At 40.0% G+C, this 22,941-nt stretch overlaps 1 protein-coding gene across 3 annotated transcripts in view; it reads right to left on the reverse strand.

Annotated features, from left to right (window-relative positions):
• The window catches only part of DYNC1I1 (dynein cytoplasmic 1 intermediate chain 1), a 246,234-nt gene that overhangs the window by 125,157 nt on the left and 98,136 nt on the right, over positions 1 to 22,941 (reverse strand). For all 3 annotated transcript variants that reach the window (XM_089531382.1, XM_089531379.1, XM_089531380.1), the window contains exon 7: positions 5,086 to 5,175. In XM_089531382.1, the coding sequence (XP_089387508.1) occupies positions 5,086 to 5,175 (90 nt within the window). The remainder of the gene's footprint in view (positions 1 to 5,085; positions 5,176 to 22,941) is intronic.

Below are 22,941 nucleotides of genomic sequence, written 5' to 3' on the forward strand. Positions count from 1 at the left end.
AAATCTGACACCTAGGGATAGTACAGAGGGTGGACTCAGGCAATGTCATTAAGCATGATACTTTCAGCATCAACTACAGTTGCACATAGTTTGCCATTCAAATATAAAACAATAGATTTAAACAAATGAGAAAAATACACACACACATTTCAAGGTAGCACTCTCACCTTGGGATTCCTTCCCCTTGACTTGAGAACTGGAGAAGAGGGCCTAGGCTCTGAGATTCAGAGCCACATCCTGAGATCTAGGAATCCTACTCAAGTCACCATTCATCAATTGATTCAATAAGTCTTCTCTAATTGACACTAACCAATTAAGGCCATTATATCATGTTAATTGTTGTGCTTTCTAAATTGTTATGAGGTCAATTGTAAATACTACAATATGTTTAAATATAGTTTAATATTATAAACTCAGGAGATCTTATTTATACCTGCTCTTTCAGATGGAACATAAATGAAATTAAGTAATACAATGTTCGAGGATCTGCCGTAACTTTTCATTTAGTTTCTGGATGTCGCCTGATAGACAACTCTTAGCATTATCAGTCAAAAGGCATTCTGCAATTCACCTTTACCTACTTAATGATTTCCTATGCTGAAGGGAAAAAATGATGGAAGAAGCCAGGGGGGAGGCACAGAAGGCTTAAAAATGGAAATGTATTGCTCTGAAATGCTATCATTCGGCCTCATTCAATGTGATAGAATAATTAACTGGAAGTACCCTGTCTTGTTAAAGAGGTGAAAGTCATATTATTATCTTGGATCCAAAGAACTGAGCAAAGTGTTCTATGCACTCATTGTGCAGAACACTGTCTTCCTTTCCCCTAGAAACCCTTTAGATGTCCCCCAATCCCCACATCTGATGGTTGAAGACCCCTCCCAAAAAGTATCTGAAGCAACATAAGTACTGTAGTTAGAGAAAATGTGAGGAAATTGGAAGAAATTATGCCTTCCTTCATGTATGAGAAGTGCTTTCCACTCACATATAAGATACTTTGGATTCAAAGTGTGGAAATGATTTCTTTAAAAGTAATTCACCCTTAATTCACTGGAGGAAAAAATTAGCAGTGAATCTAAAATTCAGCATTTTAGTTGTCAAATGTAAATTTGAATAACAAATAACATTTCTAATTACTTTAATTTGTTACTGACCATTCTATATGGTATTTTAATCTAACAATTTAACAGATAAATTAATCAATTAGTTATCAAATTCTCTCCCCTCCCCAACGTTTCATGGACGAAAACTGGGACACATCAGTTGTGGTTAAGATGTCAAAAGTTATTAATAAGGAAGAACACACAAGCTTAGAGAGGTTGCAGATGTTTGTAGGCTCAGGCAAAAGCAAACCGCTGCAGTTCACGTGCTTGTGTTTTCTTTCTCATTAATAATGTTTGCCTTCCTGACCACACTCTGATGTTGTTTGGCCACACGTTTTCAAGTTTTCATCTGTGAAATGTTGGAAGGTATGAGAACAGGGTCTCTAGTATTTCTGTCATCCATAGGGTCAATTTCAGTTGAGGCTGATATGAGAGCATATAACAATAACAACACCAACAAAAATATCAATATCCCCTCTTACTCAAACATGTGTTTAAATATTTATGTGTTCAGGGAATATGGCACACATATGATGAAGTGGGCTGAAGTCCACAAAAGTTTATAAACATTATTAAGTAACATGAGGCGACTGCTAGTTTTGAAGATGCCACAAGACTCTTTTTTGTTGTTGCTATGCAGCTCTCTCCCCTTCGCCGTAAAATGTAACAGTCCTGCTCGCTTCGCAAAAATTTAATGTATACCATTGTTTCAGCTCCTTCATAACATTGTTGATAAAGCTTGTAATAAATGACCTCAAAAAATCTATCACAGCAAGGATAGAATAGCTTACAAATGGTATTTCATTTTAAAAATTCTGTGGGGTTTTGTTGTTGTTGTTCCATGCATCAATAAGTCTTTTATTCATATTCCTCTCAAAAACTGGATGCTGAGGTGATACGAATGATCCAAGGTGCTTCAAGTAAAAATAAAAGTTTTGCTCCCTGTGTGATAGCCAGTTTTTACCCCAGAATAAATTTTTATGGCTGGGTTATAAAGCCATTCAAAAACAAGATTCATAAGGGAAGTGCTGACACAGGCTTTAACTGCTATACAGAAGTGTGAATGGCGCCGCTATAATATCTATTAGAGATTCTTTAAAAGTCCAGAGGGAAAAATACTGTATTGCTTTGTGTGGAAAAGAAAAGGAACGAAACCAGAGCACTTTATGCCAACATAAACATGCATTTAACCCATTATAGACTAATTTGCAGGAAAGCCCTTAATTCTGAATAAGCATTGAAGAACCCAGTACCGACAGGAAATGTAACTCTCAATTCCTGTTTTGTTTCTAACATGTTTTTAATCACTTCCATGGAGCACACATGGAGGTTACAAACTCAGAAATGCAAGGGATTGTATGAGGGAATCAAATATGATTATGTGAGGGGGGAAATAAAAGCAGAGGAAAGGAGAAAAGTCTCTCTTATCTGTATTTTCTCTTGCTTATTTCATGTATTGAGGCTACAATCCTAGTTGTATATAATTGTGAATAAATTGAACTCAGGGGAACTGACTTTCAAGTAAATATGCACAGGAATAGTTTCCAAAGGTGCAAGAATCAGGAAATCTTTCCAATAATTCTTGGAAGGGAAGGGGGTTATTACACCTCAACAGTTAACAAAAGGCACTCTGTTTATGTTAAGTGACGTGATGTTTGTGGTTATTGATTTCATATCCTTCAACATTTCCAAGCAACATTAGACTATGGTCAAGAGAACAAAAGTTATTAACAGGGAAGAGCAGATGAAAACAAGCAAGAACGGACACAAACAGGGAAGGCTGCAGCAGTTTGTTTTTGCCTAAATCTACAGGGAAGGGCAGAATTCTGCCTCCTCCTGTCCTCATCCTCTGCTGACCTGAGTACAAATTACTTTTGCCTTTTGAACTCAGGTTGCAGCAATAGAAGTAAACCAGCATGAAAGCAGGAAGAGGAGAGAAAAAAGGGGGATATTTTAAGAGCAGTTGAAAAAGTGGCACAACAGAGGATTAACAGGAACCATCCTTGCCAAAACAGAACAGTTTTGAGTGTATGTGATTCATACATTTTACTGAGAGCAGGCCTTGATGGACCAAAAAAGAGCTCAAGTTCTAATTTATGATGATTTTATCAGAAATGCTGATGTTAATCTTGCTTATGTATTTTAGCTTTCAAAAGCAAAATGCTTTTTTTCTGTGATATGGTATCAGTGTTGATTTATTTTGTTCCCCTTCAGCTCCTAAAATACTAACACTCTCACAAAGTGCTGTTATATCTGAGTCAACTACCGCACTTCCTTTTGAATTCTGTGGTCTGACCATCTCAAAAACTGTTACTACCAAAAAATCCAACACACAGCTACCATTCACCCGGGACCTGGCTTGACTAGACAAGAAGAGGAGCCAGTGGCAACATGAGGCACTTCTACTAGACTAAACTATAACAAAGAAATAGATGATGTTAGTTATGGCTCCCCTTCAAATACAACAACAAAAGTATACAAAGGGCTCAGTTGCAAGCATGTGAAAAGCTAAAATAAATATATATCTTTCAGGAGTCTATTTAGTTTGGCTTTTTAAAGTATTCACGCATAATCCACAATGTCGCCTTCCAGAGATATCTGAATTAGGGCTGCTTTTATGTGGCAATGGGGAAAAACATAACACAAATCTCAACCAAAATTTAACAACTAATACAGTATTCAACGACATTGGTCTTGCTTTTTCTAAGTCTCCTTGCTAAACCTACTGATAATAAAGCAGGCACTCAGCTGGGGTATCTGCTAAATATGCATCCCAATATAAGAACTTTATTAGCATCCACAGTTATTATCAGAGAGTGGGGAAGTTATCTTTTTTTACTACAATTCCCAGCAATTCCTAGCTGGATTGTTGATTCAAAGATTTTGAGTGCAGTAGTCTAAAACAGTAACTTCTTCAACCTTTGATTATTAGTAATGAAGGCAAAATGGAGAATATAGGAGACTGCCTTATATCAGTTCAAACGATTTGTCCATCCAAATCATTCTGACAGGCAACCACTCACTATATTCTAAAACAGCGAATTTTCAAATCATCTGTTGCTGCATCCTTTTTGAATTAGAGATATCATAGATTGGTCCAGAGATCTTCTACAGCCAAAGCACAAGATGTCTCACTGATCTATTTTCCATCCTGTGTTCACTGTACTTTAATGTCAGCCCTGTGACCCACACCAGGACATGTTTTAAACAGCTCCCTGCATTTCAATGGAGGGCGCTGGGTCATCTAAGAAGATCCAGAGCAACTAGTGAGTTTACTGAATCTGTTACAAGGGGGGGGTGTACCCTGGTTTTGGTGCTGAACAAGCCTGACATCATCCAGACTGTTCACACAAGACTCAGGGATTGGCCCCTCTGTCATCCGGACTCCCTGCTGAGAGGACAGGGAGAGGACGTTATATTTGGCCAATGCAGACAAGGTCTTCTCTCTTGGTCTGACCCCCCCTAAACCTGACAGAAACATCATTCACCCATAACCCAATAGCTGGCAGAATGGATGCCTTCCCCATGCAATGAATGTTTGGTAAAGCAGGTTTGCAGGGGAGTTATGATCATAACAATACTGTCACAAACCAAGCAGCCATCATGAATATGAAATAGTTACAGATGAGTAAATCTATCTGATAGAGGATTTCCAGCCATAGTTCCATATACCACATCATGCTAAGAGAAACCAATTAACATAACAGAGCTCTCCTTGCCACTCTTCTCCACTTTATTGTTCCAAAAGTAGCTTCAGGTGGTTTCCCCAGGCCTCCCGGCCAGGTTTTGAGGCTGCAAGGAGGCTGTAGGGCAGAAATGGATCGCTCACCCTCCTGGATCCAGTGACATAAAAAGTCCCACCAGTGGGGTTCAATCATAGTAAAATAATAAAAACAACAGTTAGACTATAGACACTACGTGTAAAGTTAAGTTGGAAAGAATAATGCTTGATGAAGTTTGTATAAAGTCTATGTTTACAAACCTTCTTTCACCTCTTGCTTCTTTTCTTGAGTTTCTATCTCAGAATCATTTTGTGGTTTTGGTTCAACCAATTCCTCATCTTCCTCATCCTCTAGAGAGAGAGAAAGAGACAAAATAAAAAATGGAAATTTGTAACAATGTTATTTCAAGGTATGATTAGTTTTTCTTCAACAAACTAGACATGAATGTCTAGTCGTAACCAACTGTAGGGCTCCGTTACTAAGCCGAAGAGCCAGCATTGTCCAAAGACGGCTCTGGTGCTCATGTGGCCAGCATGACTGCACAGAATGCTGTTACCTTCCCACTGAAGTGGTACCTGTTTATCTACTTGCATTTGCATGCTTTCAAACTACTAGGTTGGCAGACGCTGGGACCAGTGACAGGAGCTCACTCCACCTGCAGCACTTGAGTTTTGAATGGCCAACCTTCCAACCTCATGACAGTCAGACTTGGCATCTTAACCACTAAGCCACTGCATCCCTATGCATAAGGTGTACACGAATCATAAATGAATTTCATGTTTAGACCTGGGTCCCATCTCCAAGACATCTCATTATGTTTATGCAAATATTCCAAAATCTAAAAAGAAAAATCCAAAATCCAAAACATCTCAACCTGTTGTAGGGCTGACTTCTGTGCCCTAGCTTTTACTAATGCCACACGTGTCTCTGCCCTGAGGGAAAAGGCTGGGGTCCCAGAAGGTAATGCCAGTCAGTACCCCAGAAGCTTATTTTGGGAAAACTCCATTTTTTTCCAAGTTATGTCTTGTCTCCCAGAACCCAACACCATATAGGATTTAAGTGAATACTTCCCCAAGAAACATGGTTCTGGAATTACCAACCTGCCACTTGTAAAATGATTGATAAATAAATAAATAACAGCTCGGGCTTTGTTCTGTGCTGGTATTTTAATAATCTGTAACTGAATCATTTCAAGAACATTTCTTATCAAAATATACACCCAAATATTTGAAGAAGTAAGCTTGTTCTATCTTATTTCCATCTAAACTCCAGTTATACCTGGGAGTATGTATGTCATTAAAACATCAATTTAATCTGATTAAAATGTTGTGTTTGAAAGAAATCATAAAATTTATCCAGACTTCTCTTTAGCCCAATTTTATTCATTAATAGCAGCACCACATCAGTATATATTAGGACTGCAATTTTACAGTTACCTATTCTTGTGGCAAAATGGTCTGGACAATACAACTAAGTTACATTATTATTAATATAAGGATTAAACAGCAGAGGTGCCAACAAGAAACCTTGTTCAACTACTTTATTGGACAAATTTCCACCATTAGTCTTTAATTTTTGCTAACCTGTACCCCCCACCATTGTATTTGTATAAAATTCCTGAATCAGGATCAGCAATCTCTTATCAGTGTGAATATCTGCAGACGATTCCTGTTAGTTAAATCAAAATCTGACGAGATGTCAATAAAAGCAACAAAAAGCCACTTGGAAGAACTGCTGGTATGTTTATAAATTAAATGATGTAACACAAAAATCTGATGCACTCTGTGGCAGCCTTTCCTAAAACCATTAATCTACACAGCTTGATTTTACAGACAATTCATATGCCTATTTTTACTCAGAGATCTTTGGACCTTTGTTTACAAGAAAGCAGATTCATGCAAGGAAACTAGAACAGGCATGTTTATTAAAATATGGTGGACATTCACTGATTTTGTACACATCACATCTTATATTCCAAGACCACCAGGGGTTCAGCATAAATATTGGAGATACATGCTACAGGACCTTTGATACATTATATTATGAAAACTGAGGATCCAGGATTATTTATTGACAAGGGAGGAAAAGAAAAAATATATATACAGTTGTTTATAAATTGATAAATTTATCTAGGGTGGAAGTTGGAATTGATAGTCTCTGGGAGAGGTTTATTTTTATTTGGTGGTATATTTATATTTACCACCCTGTATTCTTTTTTTGTAAAGTCGAAGGCTTTCATGGCCGGCATCCATAGTTTTTTGTGGGTTTTTCGGGCTATGTGGCCATGTTCTGGCAGAGCTTCTTTCTGACGTTTCGCCAGCATCTGTGGCTGGCATCTTCAGAGAATGCTTTGCCTGGAAAAATTGGGTGTATATATACTGTGTGAGCCTGGGAATGCAGGAGTGATTTGCATGTGAATTGTTCTGTGTTGATGGCTGGCCTCAGGCTGGCAGGCTAATGCAAACGAGGATTAATGTCTGCTAATTGGTGATCATTATCTGCTGGGAAAGTCCCTGACGCTGAATGGTTTCCCATTTGCATTTCCTGAGTCTTTATTTTGCTATTCCTCGGGACTGGTAGCCAAATTTTGTTCACTTTAAGGGTTTCCTCTTTCCTGTTGAAATTGTCCAGGTGTTTGTGGATTTCAATGGCTTCCCTGTGCATCCTGACATGGTAGTGGTTGGCATGGTCCAGAACTTCAGTGTTTTCAAACAGTATTTTCTGCCCAGGATGGTTTGTGGCATGTTCTGCTACTGATTTTTCTGGCTGGCCCAGTCTGCAGTGCCTCTCATGTTCCTTGATTCTGGTTTGCACGCTGCGTTTGGTGGTCCCTATGTAGACTTGTCCGCAACTGCATGGTATTCAGTAAACTACTGTGGCTGTGAGAGGGTCTCTCTGGTCCTTGACTGAGCGAAGCATTTGCTGGATTTTCTTCGTCGGTTTGTAAACCATTTGAAGGTTGTGCTTCCTCACCACTTTGCCTATTCTCTCTGTGACTCCCTCTGGTGTCATAACAAGGTGTCCAGCTATGTGATTGACACTGGGTGCCTCGTTTTCAACCTCAGAGTGAGTGACTTGTGGCACCAGGTGGCACAGTGGGATGCATGTGTAGACAGCTGCCTGGCATCACTCCAGAATGAAGAGGTAATGGGAGGGATACAGGTCAGCTCCAGGACCAGAATCTCCAGGAGCAGCCCGGCATATTCTGGCCAGTGTAGATCTACCCTAGGAACAATTTGTTCATGTAACTAGGCATATACTGTATATAAATCCTCTAATCCACCAGATCCTGTCTGATCTTGGAAGCTAATCAAGGTAATCTCTGGTTAGTACTTGAATGGGAGACCATAAACAAATACCAGGTGCTGTCGGCTATATTTCAGAGGAAGGAACTGGCAAAGCCACCTTTGATTATACCTTGACTAAGCAAGCCCTATGAAATAAGTCAACAGGCGCACTTGAAGGTGCACACAGGCACACACACACATGTAACACTAACATTTTTTGAAGAGGATTATGGTCAACTTTTGATCTACCGAAGTCCTGGGCATGAATACATCAAACCCAGCAGTATGAGAGAGGTAAGTTTTCCAAAATCTGCAAGACATTCTCGAATGAATCACCTGCTCCTTCCTATCCCCTGCAGCAACTTTCCATCTCAAATGTCTTACATTTGACTTTTTGTCCCCAGTGGCATGTTTGTGAGCAGTAAAGGGGGGAAATGCATACATGTTTGAGCCTAGCAGCTATGCCAATAGTGGGACACCTGTTATTCAAACACCTCATTTCCAATTCAATTCTCACCAGATTAATTTGTCTTTTGACCTACAAGAAGGGGTTAAATAGAATCCTGACCTCAGGTCAGATGCCACTGGCAAGTAAACAGGCATAGCAACAGTTCTGAAAACCCACCACTGCTCAACTTGAGAAAACATCTGCCAGGAGGTACATTTGGAGCTTAAGAGCCATTCGGCATTAATACGAATTTAATGAGCACTGAAAATTGACACATGTCAGCTACTTCTAACAGATGTTTTACTGCCCTTTCTTAACCTATGCAAATCTCTCCTCTACTGCTTTCCCCCCTTTCACCCGATTCATATGTTATTCCCTTTCCTGTTATATATTTTGCTATATTTGTGTTAAGGTACACAGCATTTGAACATCTAAGCCAAACTGCAGACCCATGATGAGGAAGAAGAACATTCAAACTTAAGACAGAGCCTCAGAAATCAATGCAGCCAATTATAAGCACCTGTAAAAGATGAAGATAAAAGATAAAAAGGATCTCTGACAGAACATCCTCCATGCGCGTGCATGCGTGCATGTGTCACAGATTGGGATGGGTTGGAAGAGGGACTCTCCATCTGAACTTGAAGCACATTTCAAAAATGCTTAGTATTGCTCTAGACAGGTTCAGTATCAAATTAGTTTATATGCTTGATGCATCCCTGAGCTCTAATTCATAGAGTTGGATACATGATTGAGTTTTGCCCTCCTGTTGGCAGGCAAAGCCTTCTTTATTCTGACAGCCTTTGGGAAATTGAATATTTCTAAAGAAAGGGCTTTTAAAAGATTGCAGTACTGCTTTTAATTGTACTACTCTAATTTTTTAAAAATTATTATTTTAAAAAGAATTGGCTCTTTAAGTACATCTCAGACCTTATCATAGGCCACATTCACACTACATAATAAACTGGTTTTCAAACCGGTGTAAACTGGTTTAAAGGGCCCTTGTTCATACTTGCACTGAATTTCTGGTGCTGTTTGCCAGGGAGGCGCAGCACTAAACCCAGCTAAACTGTTTCTTTCGAATCCACAGCATTCCCTGCATCTTTTTAAATGAATCAATTCAGCGCAAGTGTGAGCGTGCTATCGACTGGATTTGGTTCCCTGTGGCATGATCACCCCTGTAATACAACTTCACTTTGATTTAATCCTATTGATGAATGTGAACATGAAGTTGAGTAAACTGAAATGGGCAGATTCGATCTCAGTTTGAATAGTGTGAACATCATCTATTCGGCGCTAAATTGTCTCATCGCTTTAACTCAAAAATTGGTTTATTATGTAGTGTGAATGAGGCCATACTATACTGTTAAAATGTGTCATTTCAAGTCATTTCCAACTTAGGTGACCCTAAGACAAACCTATCATAGGGTTTTCTTGCCACGTTTCTTCAGAGTGGATTTACCATTGCTATCCTCTGAGGCTGATAGAGGGTGACTTGCCCAAGGTCACCCAAGTGGGTTTATATGACCAAGAGAGAATTCAAATCCTGGTTTCCAGAGCCATAGCACAATGCTCAAATGCCACAGTGGCTCAATATGGAGCTATCACTCCACTTTAATGGCCATGGCAACATCATGTGGCATCCTGTGACTTGCAATTTGGGGAGGGACATTTTGAATTCTCAGAGAGGTCTTGCTATCAACCTTAAAATTCCACTGAATGTTGCCATAACAGTTAAAGTGTGATAATAGTGCTATAACACTGTAGAATGATAGAGCTCTTTGACATTAACTTATTGGATATTTTAGGTGTATTTGAGTCCTAAGAGGGGGGAAGATAGGATATAAATGAGGGGGAGAAGGGAGGATAAGAAGAAGATTAATATGGTACTGTTGCATATATGTTACCAGTGTTGGGCAAACACACCTCCCACAAACCTTCCCTATCTACCACTGCATATGTGCCAACAGTAGCTGCAACAATCAGATTTTTTTAAAGATATTGGTCATACTGCCCTAGAGAAGAAGAAGAAGAAACCCAAAATCTACATTTGAACAACACTTATATTAAAGACCAACCAAAAGTACCAGCTGGTGACTGAGGATTAATCAGGCCTGTTCTTGCCAAATTGGGGGCATTAGAAATTATATATTTTAACACTTTTCCAAGTATTACTTTAAAAAAAAAACATATGGCAGCTGTAGTCAAACTCAAGAGGCCTTCTCAAGTTTTGCTTTGGACTGAAAACAGTTTGCTGCTTTAAAGCAATGTACAGCAGTGAGGGACCCAGAATATGAAGTGATAAATAGATAGGTAGACAGATAGATAATTTTCACGGTGATGGAATCTTCTGGTACCAGATTTTTCCTCTTCAGAACAGGCAGCAGCCTCATGATGCTGGATTACCTTGTCTTCATGGAATCTGTGGCTAGATGAAAAGGATGCCCTGCCCTTGAAATATATTGAGAGATTTGCAGATATTCCTGTGGAAGATACTGTATTAACAACTGAAAGTGATAGTGAATGATGAAAGATTTGCAGACAAAAAAGAGAAAAGGAACACATTTTTGCATATGCAAAATGACTGTATTACCATGCCTTGTAGAAAAGGCATTTTTTGCATATTATTTTCCATCTAAGATCCATCAGTGTGGGCGGGGGAATCCAACAAAAGCACTCTAGCAGAACAGATGATCTGATCTGCTGGTACACACTCAATGGGATTATGTTTGATTTATACATCACTGACTGTAGCCATGTTTGTACACTGCAACAGAGGGCCAGCATTTCCATCAATGCTCTCCACAGACAGGCAAATTTCTTGAAGTGTCAGGTCCATGAAGGTGGCTCATCTTGATCAGTGGGAATGACAGCAGGCTTTTTGTGGTTTCTATTTAGAACTAATTGTTCTGCTGCCAAATACAGTAAATGGAACCTAGAAGTCTGTGATTATAGTGTCCAGGGACTTTGATTTCTTCCATAATGCTGGAATATTACAACGTGACATTTCAGGGGCATTGCTTTGGCAGGGGAATATAAGGATCTATTTTGACGTGCAGTTTGTATTAGAGCTTGGAAAAAATACTTTGTTGAAATACAACTGCCAAAACTCTCCAGCCGAAGTATGACCACTGGAATCTAGGAATTGTCATCCAAAAAGTAACTTTTCCACTCTGGTTTGTACACAAAGATGCCTTGCTCAGGGGAAAAATTCCAAAGTTATTTTCAAGTCTAAGTTTAGTACTTACTTGGAAGTTTTTGCCACTTATTCAAGATGACCATACTGGAACCATCTGTATCATTCTATTTTTTTATTTTTTTTATTTTTTTTACATTTCTAAAAAGTCTTCAGTACAGAAACCACTTCTGTTTCTGCTGAGGCTATTCCATGAGGATTTACTCTCATAAATGAATCATGATTTTGCACATTGGTAATAGACGACCTTTTATAACTGGATTTTTAGTCATTGCTATGAGTCTCCCCTATCTGCATATACTATTAATCAATTGGTTTTAAGCAATATTTAATATGTTTCTGTTCAAAATGAGGAGGGTCCCTAGTGGCCAGAACAATGCTTCTATTTAAACTACACACCAGACATCCTTGTAAGTGACCTGTCTCACTTGTGCTTCAAAGGGCTGGATTTATAACCTAGGTTTCATCTCTCAATGATGGAATTTTTCTTCCTATATAAATTTCCAAATCACCACCAACTTTCAGAAGCATTGACTTATTTCAGGGCAATTCATTATAGCAATTTGGGATTTACACACAAACACTTTCTGATGACATAAGCACTCCTGTTTCTGCATTTCATTTAACCTGGTACCAGAAATTAAAAAGCAACTGTATTGCCTAAGCATGGTGGCAGGCCTGAGGAGAGGAGATAGTAGGTAGCTTTTCTTGGGATCTAGGGAAATCCCAGCCCAGTTTAAAATCCCATTTTGTTTTTGTTATGTCATCAGCTTTAAATTATGGTGACCCAATGAATGAAAGATCTCCAAGAGACCCCAAAATCAACAACTGTGTTCAGGTTTTGCAAAGTCACAGCTGTGGCTTGCTTGCTTGAATCAATCCATCTGAAATGTGGTCTTCCCTTTGTTCTACTGCCTTCTATTTTAATGAGGATTATTGTATTTTCCAGTGAGTCATGCCATCTTATTATGGCACGTAACAGACCGCCGAAAAGCAGGGCCTCAGTGGCCAGAGCGGCAGCCGCTGAGGCCCCGATCCGCCACTTTCCAGGCTGCGGGGAAGCGGCAAAAGGCCCCTTCCCCGAGGCCTGGAAAGAAGTGTCCTTGGGGCTTCAAGCCCCAAGGACACCCCGCGGCGGCGGGGAGGGAGAGAAAGGGGCCGCTTGGCCCCTTTCTCCCTTGCGTCACTGGGCACAACCATCTAAAGGCTGAGCCCAGCAAGGCAAGACCAGGAAGGAGCTCCGTTTCGGAGCTCCTTCCTGCTCCGAAGAAAGGGCACACTAAGCGCCCTCGCGTGGCGCAACAGTGGCGCGTTCGTGATGCCATCATGGCGGCCCCCATGTAGATGGGGCACCACCATCTTGTACATCCTCGGGACGTATTAGGCTTGGGGGCGTCAAGAAGTGACACTTCTTTTTAAACCTAGGATGTCCTGAGGACGTCCCTTATGGTGGTTTGTAACACGCCTATATGTCCAAATTACAATGGTTTAGTCATTTTGGCTTCTAGGGAGAGGCCAGGCTTGATTTGTTCTAGGATCTATTTATTGGTCTATTTAGCAGTCCACCGTAATTGTTGAACTCTTCTCCAGCACCACATTTCAAATTAGTTGATTTTCTTACAATCAGCTTTCTTCACTGTCCAGCTTTCACAACCATACATAGAAATGGGAAATGCGATGGCATTGATTGTCACAACTTGGGTATTAATTATGTATCATTAAATCTGAGGATCTCCTCAAGTTCCTTCATATCTGCCTTTCTAAGTCTCAGCCTTCTTCTTCTGATTTCTTGACTACAATCTCTTATTTTGACTAATGACTGAACCAAGGTATAGCATTTTTTAAACCTATTTCAGTGTCATGGGCCTGTTACAGACTGCCAAAATAAAGCTGCTTCGGGTCTCTTTGGAGGTATGCTGTTTAAATGATGCATGCACCCTAAGAATCCGGAAGCTGCACCAAAGCTGCACTCCAGTGCTTAGGAATGGAGTGTGGCTTTGGCGCGACCTCCGGACTCTTAGGACCCATGCATCATTTAAATAGCATACCTCCAAAGAGACCCGAAGCAGCTTTATTTTGGCAGTCTGTAACAGGCCTTCATCATCCATTTTAGTATGCTATGGTTGCACATATTATTTGTGCAGGAATATTTCCCAGTATCTATTCAAGTGGATGTTTACTTAAATCTTGGCTTCAGAGTGGAAAATTGTGAAACCTAGAATAGAATGAACATAATTTTGAGAAGTGATGGTTCTTCAGGAATTAGGGTTACAAGAGTGAAAAAAAGAGAAGGTTCTGAACCTTTAGTGGTTGTAGAGAAGAGAAAATTTCAACAGGTGTTGCTTGTTACCTGGTTGTATGTCAGCCAGAAGCTGCTGAAATTCCCTCTTCCACACAACCTTTACAGGTAGAGGGGTCATCTCCAATTTTCATTTTGGCAATCTTACAAGTGTGAAGAAAGAATAACTGCACAGCAAACTGTAAGACTTGTAGTTTAAGCACAAAACACAGTTAGAAAGTTGGAAAGAAATGTGCCTCTCAATGTCACATATTATCTCAAGTACAATCCCCAGAGTTCCTTAGGCCCGTTAATGACGGGCCTGAAAATACGGACTGGGTCCGTATTAGGGTTAGAAAGGGGCGTCACTTTCTGACGCCCCTAACCCTAATACGGAACCAGTCCGTACAAAATGGCGGCGGCTGTTCCACACGGCCACCGCCATTACGAAGTCACGTCCGCTCCGCCTCCAAATGAGGCAGCACGGACGTGATGTCTTTGCGCCGCGCAAGGGCGCCTAGAGCGCCCTTTCAGCAGTCCAAGAAGGAGCTCTGAAATGGAGCTCCTTCTGGGGTTTGCGTCGCTGGGCACAGCCTTTACATGGCTGCACCCAGTGACGCAGAGGAGAAAGGGGCCAAGCGGCCCCTTTCTCCTCCTCCCCGCCATCGCCGGGTGTCCTTGGGGCTTCAAGCCCCAAGGACACCCCTTTCCAGGCTGCGGGGAAGCGGCCTTTTGCCACTTCCCCGCGGCCTGCAAAGCAGCGGATCGGCACCTTGGAGGCTGCCGGTCTGGCAGCTGAGACCCCGATACAGCGGGGAAAGGGGTGGGTGCGGGCCGCCCCAAATGAGCGGTCTGTAACCCACCCTTGTTTCTCTCAGCTTTTCTTCTGAACAAACATGAAAAACCAACAGGGTATTTTAGGCTATTTGCAGTGGGTGGAAGGAACAAATAACATAATCAAGAACAGTCATATCTCAGCAATGGGGTATGGGTGCCATGTTACAGGCCAAAATGGACCAAGGGTTTTATGTATGATCCATATTAGAAGTTTGTGCCTGGCCCAAACAAATTTATGCTTGATGCTGACTGTATATACATTAGTGTTATACCCACAGGTTCCATGACATTCATATAAATGAGCAGCTCAGGTCCACGTCATCTGAAGGACTATGGCGGGTTACACACCGCCATTTAGTATGTAATGAATACGTACTAAGGTTAGGAAGGGGCAGTGCTTCCGCACCCCCGTAACCCTAGTACGTGTTCTGTACGTACAATATGGTGGCGACCGTTCCACACGGCCGTCGTCATATTTACGTATCGGACGCTGTGCGTCCGCACGTGTCGCGGCGTCTATGACGTCGCGAGTCCGCCCCTGGCGCCTCGTGACGTCATAGAGGCGCCGCTTAAAGAAGCTCCATTTTGGAGCTTCTTTTTCGGTCCGTGCGGGAGCCGCGCGGTGTGGCTGCTGCAGCTCCCGCACAGAGTAAACGGCGGCGGCAGCAGACCGCCGCAAAGCAGCGGTCTGTAACCCGCCTATGTTCCCCCATATGAAGTTGCTTGTATCTTGAGATTTTTCAGGCGCAGCCCTTGTCTTTGTCCCACCACCTTCTCACAGGTACATTTGGTGAGAACACCAAAAAAGATCTTCTTAGTGGTTGCTCCCATGCTTTGAAATGCCCTTCCTAGAGTTTCTGCTGCTCTTCGTGGTGCCTTCAGCATTTCCACTCACCTTTGGGAACTACCTGCTCAATGGGGAAATGGCTTTTAGTAAGAGCTACATAGTCTGCAATTGGTGTACTGCTTTTTTAAAAGATGGGAATATTTTTGCATTGCTTTTAATTCTATATGTAGCCTAATTATATTTTAAATGTTGTATGTTTTGATGTTGTAGACTTTGAAACAGACTGAAGCAAACAAAAGCCAAAGGGAAAAAATGGGAGGAGGAGAGAGAAACTGGGACATTTTAAATGTCAAGAGCCCCACTTTATTTTGCTTTGTTCAGACCTCAGCTGGAATACTGTGTCTAGTTCTAGGCACTGCAGTTCAAGAAGTGTATCAACATGATGGAATTATGTCCAGAGAAGAACAACCAAGATAGATATTTAGATGTATATTTATAGTGTTATGTTTTATTGTTCTTGTTTTCAATTGTATATATTTGATGTTCCACCCTTTAGTGGAAAGGGCATTATAAATGAATGCTGTTATCTTATCATTTTAAATATTACTTGTAACCTACCTTGAGTCCCAAAAGAAAAGGCAGGATATAATTAAATACAATGGTAATAATAAGTAATAATATGACATGTGAAGAAGCATGAACAACATGTGAGGGTTGAGGAGTTACCAGTCAATTAAGATGCCCTGCTGCATGTACAGTGATGCTTTGGTACATGCCTCTGTCATTCATATTTTCCATGTTTCTACAACAATATAATATTAGTTGTTAAACCATGACAAACCCACGTATTATTTAAAATTTACAGTTACCTTAATTATATGCCAACCTTAACAGTGTTCCACCAGCCAAACACCCAAAGTAAGTATCATTTCAGCGCTAAATACACTGTTGTGAATGTAATGAATACTACAGGAGGGAAAACAAGAACATCTCAGGTCAAGAAAAAAGAACCTTAATTATAAGAATCATAACCATCTTATGAGTTCATTGAAAATAGTTTTGTTTCTCCTGGAGATGTATATTCCATGGGTTACAGTGATGCTAACACATGGGAGGGTATGTGGATATTTCCACTGGGACATGTGGTTTTAGTTTCTAATACAGCTAAGGTTCTTGCTGTTCAACCAGTTTAGAAAACAGCTAAATATTCATCTAAAATTTATGTAAAGCAGACCCCACACCCGTTGTTGATATATACCGTACCCATTCAACATCTAGGGCCTGCATTGCTCTCTGGAGTATGAGATTTACACTTCCATGGATTTACACCTCTGATGCTAGTTAAGAGAACATAATTCCTGTGTATGGTTTTATGTAGCAAGAGCCATGCTGCATTAGGCTGACAGTACCATGTTTTAATTCTGCATAATTGTAAATGACCCTCGTATTAATAACTTACTTATTACAACAGTGGTGTAGTAATATGCAGAAACAAACTTTACATCTTTCCTCTTACGAACTCAGGCTGTGGAAAGTAGCTGTGTACAAATCCATGTGGCTACCAACAGGCTCCAATAAATTGAGAAAAAAACAACTGAGAATTGTAAGATGAATTGACACTTGCTTTTGAGAGGGCTAACAGAAATACGGGAACCTCTATGGCATAGTGGGTTGAGCGCTGGACTATAACTGGGGAGGCTAGGGTTCAAATACCCTCAACCATGAAAACCCACTGAGTGACTTTGACAAGTCACACTCTCTCATCCTTAGAGGAAGGTCAAGGCAAACCCTTTCTGAACAAACCGTGCATGAAAACTCCATGTTAGGGTTGCCATAGAAAGTTGCCAAAAGTTGAAAAAGACTTGAGGCACAAAGCAACAACAAAAGTTAAATACATTTTATCTCGTTAAGAAAATGTTGTGAATTTTGCTTAATGTCACTCTCCCTTAGACTCTCTAAAAGTTACCATATGTGCTATTTCTGGCTTGTGTATGTGCTATTTCTGCAGGCCCCCTGGTGTAATATTTCTCATTTCCATCTTCTGGTTTTTTAGCTTCACTTTTGAGCACTGATTTTGTGTTTGCAGTCAGTGTTGTTTTCATTGCATTCAGCCGCTGCCCCAGAAAGGCAGGTCTTATTTTTCCATCTTGTGACAAATGATGGAGTATTGCAGCCAAATGGCAAGGAAATGCCTCTTAATGTTTTGTTTATGATTTTTCTTCTGGCATCTCACAGGGCCTTGAAGCTGGCTAAGTCATCTTCACTACAGTCCTGGCTGCACACTGTTGTACTGCTTCAACTATTACAGTCAGTAATCTTTCAATATAATGATTTTCCTACTAATTAAAAATTCAGAGTTCCCAGTGTTTCTTATGAAAAGCATCTGTCTCTTTTCATTTTTTTTAATCTTAATTTCCTTTGCCCAAGCACATTCTTCTTGGTTGCAGTGAGAATCTCAAAATTCAACATCCTTTGGTCATGTACCTTTCTGTTTAAAATATTCATAGGTTCTAAAGTTTTCTAGAAAAAAATTGTAATGAGTCTCCTAAAGACATTTGGATGAAGTTTTTAACCTCCATTAAAAGAAATACAGTCAACTCTCCATGTTCACAGATTTTGCATCCACGGATTCAACCATCTATGGTTTGAAAATATCCCAAAAACAACAAAATCCAAAAAGCAAAACTTGAGTTCATCATTTTATATAAGGGACACCCTTTTGCCATGCCATTATGTGTACTGGAACTTGAGCATTCACTAATTTTGATATCTACAGGAGCCAGTGGATCCCAAGGGCCCATTGTACTTATATTGGGGTTGCAGTTAACTCCCTCTGACATCAAGTGTGGCTTAAACAAGGACCAAACTTATCAAGCTGATTTTAGCCTAACGTCAGGTAATTTGCAACCCAATAATCTGCAAAGCCATTATGACTACTCAAGAATAAAGACAAGAGCAAACACCTTTATTTTAATGATGGAGAAAATTCACAACACTGATCCCCCCCCCCTTCTGCGAAGGCTTTTCTTTCTGGAGCAAATCACCAAATGAACTGACACAAAGGTGTCTCTGCTGAATTCCTTGGATATCCAGTGTCTAAAATTCATATGTATAAAAGGAAAATGGGACCATGTAATCCATGAAAAGATTCCAGAGTCAAACTCACTGGTATAAGATCTTATGAAGATGAACTCTACAGTGGCCATTCACAAATAGTAAACTGGAATCCCAGTATCTCACAAGTAACTGAATGGGTAAGGAGTGAAATGAATGGGTGGCAGGTATGGTAAATCTCTTAATGAGTAGTTGTAGTAGTACAGTATTATTCAAAATCCCTTTGAAGTTTCTTATCCACAGACATTCTCTTGCATTTCCAGAATTTTTCACAATTTCCTGAAAACTTCTACACATGATGGTTCTTTTCCCATTGGCATCCAAAAATCAAGCTGCATGACTATGATTAAGATGACCCATCCCCAGAAGCTAATTGAACCTAAGAGGTTCCCAAATGTTAATTTCTGGCTGACATAGTTGAAACACCAGTCAAGATCCTGTCACCATGTGTAAAGATGATCAGGGCATGGATACAACAGTCTCAAGGGACCTTTCCTGGGAGGTAAAGCCTATCCAGCCCCCTGGGAGCTGTGGAAAATGAAGTAAACAGGACGAAGCTTTGAGTGCAAGTAGCATGACTCTCAGAGTGAGAGTACATGATCTTGTCTACCATGAGACAGCAATGTCAGCATTTGTGAAGGACTTGCTGTTCTTGTGACTGATCTTGCAGAGGCACTCAGGGCATTGATGAATCAGGTTGCGGCCTGATGTAAGGAATGGTAAAGGTCTTTGTAAAGGTTCAGCTTTTCAGTAGTATGTTCAGCCCATGTCCATTATGACTTGTGACATCTAATCAGAGGGGACTGACTAGGTGATCCCAGGATGTAGTTAATGTTTATTTGAAGGACTTGACACTTTTTAAAAAAATCTTCTCCTTGGGCTCACATCTATAATTGATGTCTCTGTTGAACGATATTCATTGATAAAGAAACAAGGCACACATATGTATTGATTCTCTTGGACCTCAGTGGCTTTTGATCCCCTCAGTCATGGTACCTGTGGGAAAGATAATTAGGGGACTGGGGCAAGGCATGTTGATGATATCCAGTTCTATTTCTTCCTGTCATTTGAGAAAAAGTCAAATGATGGATCAGTGTCTGAACATCATTAACTCTTGTTGTTCAAAAATATAGCATATTCATAGAAAGGCATCACACTGAAATCTTTTCAAAACCATGTGGTGGATGTGTCTTCCCAGAAACATCCAAATGAACATGACTAATACCTTAACTCAGCTCCATACAGCCTGGTGTTCCCTTATATTTAGAACTATAGCTCCTATCAGCCCCAGTCAGCATGGGCAACTTTCCAGGAAATTGACAGGATATCTGGAGGTCTGATAAATCTGCCCTAAAATGATTGTCATTATTTGAAGGAAACACAATTTCCAAATAGATTCATACTCCAGAATTGAACAAAATTACCACCCAACCCTGCTGCCATATTTTTACTCCATTTTGCAAGGTTCACAGTTTGGTAGAGATGTACCATTTCTCTTTGGGAATATATACCCCTCCCCATTTCTTGACTGTGTACTTAAAAACATGCTTGGTTGTTTACAAAATGCTTTCTCACAGTGGACATCTCCAAAGTTGCTCTTCTCTGCCATTGGCTTCAACACTGATACTCAATTTAGAGACTATGGTTTTGAACAGTAATATTTACTGAATACAAAGCATTTTACTGAACTGATATTTTTTTAAAAACTGTGCTCACTATTTCCACCCCAGAGATACTCATTTATATACATGATTCAAACAGAAGCTGTGCCTGTATTTCCTCAAGCTACAGAAACACTCTATTCATTGCCAAAGCATTTTTTTAAAAATCACTCAAACTCTTTTTGCACTGCGCTTGCTGTTTTGTTGCGTGACTTCACGATCATCATGCTTTCTCTATGAGTCAGTTCCAAAAGAAATGCTTCCAAGCTGCTTCACAAAATGCTAGTGGTCAAAAGCAGATATTCATGTGCTACAAAGCCATTATACAAGCTCAGGGAGAATCTAATATTTGATCTCTAAACCAAGAGGTGCCAAAACTCTGTTTAGACGACATGACCTCTGCCCAGGAAACTTCCACTTGAATGTGTCTGTGAGCTCCTCACAGCCATAGAGCCATAAGGAAAAGACACTCTACACATGCTCAAAACCTTTACCACCAGAACCCCATGTTCCATGTATTGTTCCTGGGAAAAGGTTGAAGTTTCGGCTCAAATTATATCAGATTTAGAAATGTGTAACTGTGGAACAAGTATTGACTTAAAGACAGAAGGAAGATGCAATGAGGAACCACATATTACATATCCCTACATATTACATTACAGTTTGTAAATCCAGATTTTTTTTAATTCAATGGTGGTTTACACCTTATTTTAAAACTGTTATTTGCGCTAGAATTTGTGATTACACCTGAATTTACAAACTGCTGGCAAATTATAGTTGTGGCTGTCCCCTCCTGAAGAGTTGCTAGACCACACAGAACTCAACTTATAAAGGCAAGTGCTAAATAAACAGAATATGAAAGCAGATAAGCAGTAATAAATCATGGTTTCCCTGTTATACACTGGAAGCTCAAATCATCGTGTGATTTCTTAGCAATAGTAATAATAAACCATAGTTTAATATGCTATCAGAAATGAGCAGATCACATTCACAGATACAAAATGAGGCAGCTGGTTTTCCCTGTCCCTTTATTCTCACATCTTAAAATCAAACATATAATACAGCCTAAATCTAATTGTTAATCCAGACTAGAATAAATGAATCTAAAATCACTGAATCAATGGGACTTTAATAACTCAACACTTATTAAATAAATATATCCCATAGATTCCATATGTTTCCTTTTGCTGGAACTAACAGCTGTCTTTAGGGGGAAGCTAGTAATTAAAATCCTTATAGGGTAAACTGCTTTTATCTTATAGTGTGTGCCATGTTAGATCAACCTGTACCAGGATATCACCCAAGAGGTGACAGCCCTACAGTTAGAAAACTCCCTCGTCCTGGAGCCTGGTCAAAGGGATATGCCCATACATACTTATAAACAGCCAATATTGTGTCACCTGCATCAGACTGTTAAGATGACAGAACAGAGAATATCACTTATTTCATTTATTTATTTAGAATATTTATACTGCGCTCTTCAACCCCAAAGGCTCTCAGAGCAGTTTACAAATTGTTAACTAGGAAGTTTCTTGCCCTCAGGCTTACAATCTAAAAATACATGACACAAAATGAGAAAGGACTGGTAATAGAGAACAGGATCTGATCCAGCAGATACTACTCTCCCTCCAAGGGATGGGCAGTGGCAGTTGAAATAGAGAGAGGGCCTTTCATCTGCCTCTGGGGCTAGGCCTTTGAGAGGATAATGTGTGCAATGACAGATCAAACAGATTTCTTATCAAACCAAGTAGAGGAAGTTCTTCGGAGGAGTTTACACAACACACACAGTCACTGCACCAGCCAGTCACATCTACCCAATATGGCCACTGACATTATAGTGTATAAAAGACCTAGATTTGTAAAAAGACACACTCATAAAGAATAAATGTGAACAGGAACTGAACAATTAGGAGTTGCATATGTAGAGGAAATCCTGGGCGAATCCCAGTAATTCCAAATGTGCACTTATCATACCAGTAGGTATGTTTAAAATACATAGATGTGTGCATTTGCTGCTGTCAGTCTGAAGGAATGAATATCACAGGGACACAATGAGTGGTGTACGGGAATAAAACCAGTGACACTATCTAGCCCCCCTTTTGTCACACATTCATTATGCTTATACTTGAAGCAAGCAAAACTGATATGCTCATGCTTACTCCACAGTACTGTTTTTTATCCAGACAGGCAGCATAGTCTCTGTCCTTTACAAACCTGTGTCAAGAAAATCTACATAGCTACAGCTAGCTGTACATCCTACATCTTATATTTGCTATGCAGAGTAATATATTTGCATATATTGCCTAGACTTGCCTGGTTTGGTTTAAAGTTCACAAACTTTGTTTCATGCACAAAATCATTTAAAATATTCTATAAAATTACCTCTGTGTGTATAAGGAGTATACGAAACATAAGTTAATTTTGTGTTTAGACTTGTGTCCCATCTCCAAGATATCTCTTTATGTATGTATTTGCAAATACAGATGTTCAAAAATCCAAAAACAAAAAGAC

Source organism: Sceloporus occidentalis, unplaced genomic scaffold (assembly GCF_023333645.1).
Source record: "Sceloporus occidentalis isolate IW3139 unplaced genomic scaffold, rSceOcc1.0.p SCAF_7, whole genome shotgun sequence".
NCBI lineage: Eukaryota > Metazoa > Chordata > Lepidosauria > Squamata > Phrynosomatidae > Sceloporus > Sceloporus occidentalis.